Here is a 2927-nt window from a genome sequence, read left to right on the forward strand (position 1 = left end):
AGAAACTGAATGGACTTGACAAAATCATACTATGTGCATGTATAAACATACCACTGTGAATTCCACCTTTATATGTATCTATAGAGTACCAATTAAAAATAAAGAAATGGGTGGAAGCAACACCAATAAAGTAGAGGAAAAGAAACAAGAGGAGGAAGGGAGGGAGGGAGGGAGGGAGGGAGAAAAAGGGCGGGCAGGGGGGGCTCTGGGACTGAAATGTTGTAAATTAAATTTTATGCATGTATGATTATGTAAAAATGAACTCAATTATAATGCATAAATATAATGAATGCACTTATAAATAATCATTAAAAAAGGAGTCTGGCTTTGTTTTATAGTGCAGAGAAAGGGGAAAATTACACAGGATAACACAGAATAAATTAATAAGTGATGTCTAATATATTAGAAAGGAATACATGCTATGGAAGAAAATGGAGCAGGTCAAAGGGAGTCGAGATCCTTTCAATGTTTTTGTAGGCTTTCCATCTTGGATAAGGAGCCCAGGTTTCTGTGCTACACAGAAGCTGAAAACAAATCACAGGAGAACGCTGAGAATCCTGAAAGCCAGGAAATGGAACCATTGACATTCAGGGATGTGATCATTGATTTTTCTGAAGAGGAGTGGAAATGCTTGGACCCAGATCAGTAGACTTTATATGGTGATGTGATGTTAGAGGTCTATAGAAACCTGGTCTTTGTGGGTATGTCTTCTCATCAAAACCAAGAATTCTCAGGAGAGCAGAAAATAAAATATTTTTTTGCAAAAATTGATTAAGGAAAGGAAACATCTTCGTGATCATTTAAAGAAGCTTTATAAAGATAAAAGCGAGAATGTTTTTAATTCATGCTCAAAATTTATTAATTCAAGTTCTCATATTCAAGAAAATAAATACAAATATAAGGATTATGAAGCTGCTTTTATTAAAACTACAAGTATTACTAAACAACAAAAAAATTTACTGTAGAGAAACCATACAACTGTAAAGAATGTAGCAAAGCTTTTAATCAAAGATCACATATTATTCAACACGAGAGAATTCACACTGCAGAGAAACCATACAAATGTAAAGAATGTGGCAAAGCTTTTCATCAAAGATCACACTTTACTCAACACCAGAGAATTCATACTGGAGAGAAACCATATAAATGTATAGAATGTGGCAAAGCTTTTACTGTTCCTAAAAGCCTTACTGTTCACAAGAGAATTCACACTGGAGAGAAACCATACAAATGTAAAGAATGTGGCAAAGCATTCAATGATCTGTCCAGCCTTAATGTTCACAAGAGAACTCACACTGGAGAGAAACCATACATATGTAAAGAATGTGGCAAGGCTTTTACTGTTAGGCAAAAACTTTTATTGTGCATCAGAGATTGCATACTGCAGAGAAACCATACAAATGCAAAGAATGTGGCAAAGATTTTAATCAAAGATTATGCCTTATTCAACACCAGAGAATTCACACTGGAGAGAAACCATATAAATGTAAAGAATGTGGCAAAGCTTTTACTCTTCCAAACAGCCTTAATATTCACAAGAGAACTCACAATGGAGAGAAACCATACAAATGTAAAGAATGTGGCAAAGCATTTACTGTTATGTCCAGCCTTAATGTTCACAAAAGATCTCACAATGGAGAGAAACCATACATATGCAATGAATGTGGCAAAGATTTTACTGTTAGGCAAAAACTTATTGTGCACCAGAGATTGCATAGTGCAGAAAAACCATACAAATGTAAAGAATGTGGCAAAGCATTTACTGTTCTGTCCAGCCTTAATGTTCACAAAAGATCTCACACTGGAGAGAAACCATACATATGTAAAGAATGTGGCAAAGCTTTTACTGTTAGGAAAAACCTTATTGTGCACCAGAGATTGCATAGTGCAGAGAAACCATACAAATGTAAAGAATGTGGCAAAGCTTTTAATCAAAGATCATGCCTTACTAAACACCAGAGAATTCATACTGGAGAGAAACCATACAAATGTAAAGAATGTGGCAAAGCATTTACTTTTCTGTCTAGCCTTAATGTTCACAAAAGATCTCACATGGGAGAGAAACCATACAAATGTAAAGAATGTGGCAAAGTTTTTACTGTTCCATACAGACTTAATGATCACAAGAGAACTCACACTGGAGAGAAACCATACATCTGTAAAGAATGTGGCAAGGCTTTTACTGTTAGGCAAAGCCTTATTGTGCACCAGAGATTGCATACTGCAGAGAAACAATACAAATGTAAAGAATGTGGCAAAGCATTTACTGTTCTGTCCAGCCTTAATGTTCACAAAAGATCTCACACTGGAGAGAAACCATACATATGTAAAGAATGTGGCAAAGCTTTTACTGTTAGGAAAAACCTTATTGTGCACCAGAGATTGCATAGTGCAGAGAAACCATACAAATGTAAAGATTGTGGCAAAGCTTTTAATCAAAGATCATGCCTTACTCAACACCAGAGAATTCATACTGGAGAGAAACCATACAAATGTAAAGAATGTGGCAAAGCTTTTCATGTAAGATCAAACCTTAATAGACACCAGGGAATCCATACTGGAAAGAGCCAAAAAAATGTAAAGAATATGGTAAAGCTTTTATTGGAAGAGAAGGCCTTACCCAACACCAGGGAAGTCATACTTATATGGGAAAGGTAATGCAAATGTAAAGAATATGGCAAAGGTTTTTATTATAATTCAAGTGTTATTATGCATGAGAGGATTTATTCTTGAGAGAATCTTTACAACTCTGAATAATGTAAAAATCACTTATTGTGTTATCATGCCTTATTGATCACTAGAAAATTTATACTGAAAGATGAGTTCAAATTGCAAAACAAAAAAATGGCAAAGTTTTTAATCAAAGCCCAACATTTTTAAAATTTCAAGGATATTACAGTAGTGCTTAATCCCTACAAATGTAAAGA

General features: G+C 34.7%; 1 protein-coding gene across 1 annotated transcript; it reads left to right on the forward strand.

Moving 5' to 3' along the window:
* Positions 1-667: 667 nt before the first annotated feature.
* LOC143404188 (uncharacterized) lies at positions 668-2658 on the forward strand. Its single transcript, XM_076862475.1, is given in 3 exon segments — positions 668-701; positions 966-1357; positions 1360-2658. Coding segments are annotated over 3 exon segments (1725 nt in total).
* Positions 2659-2927: the final 269 nt, after the last annotated feature.

This window comes from Callospermophilus lateralis, chromosome 7 (assembly GCF_048772815.1).
Source record: "Callospermophilus lateralis isolate mCalLat2 chromosome 7, mCalLat2.hap1, whole genome shotgun sequence".
In the NCBI taxonomy this organism is placed as follows: domain Eukaryota; kingdom Metazoa; phylum Chordata; class Mammalia; order Rodentia; family Sciuridae; genus Callospermophilus; species Callospermophilus lateralis.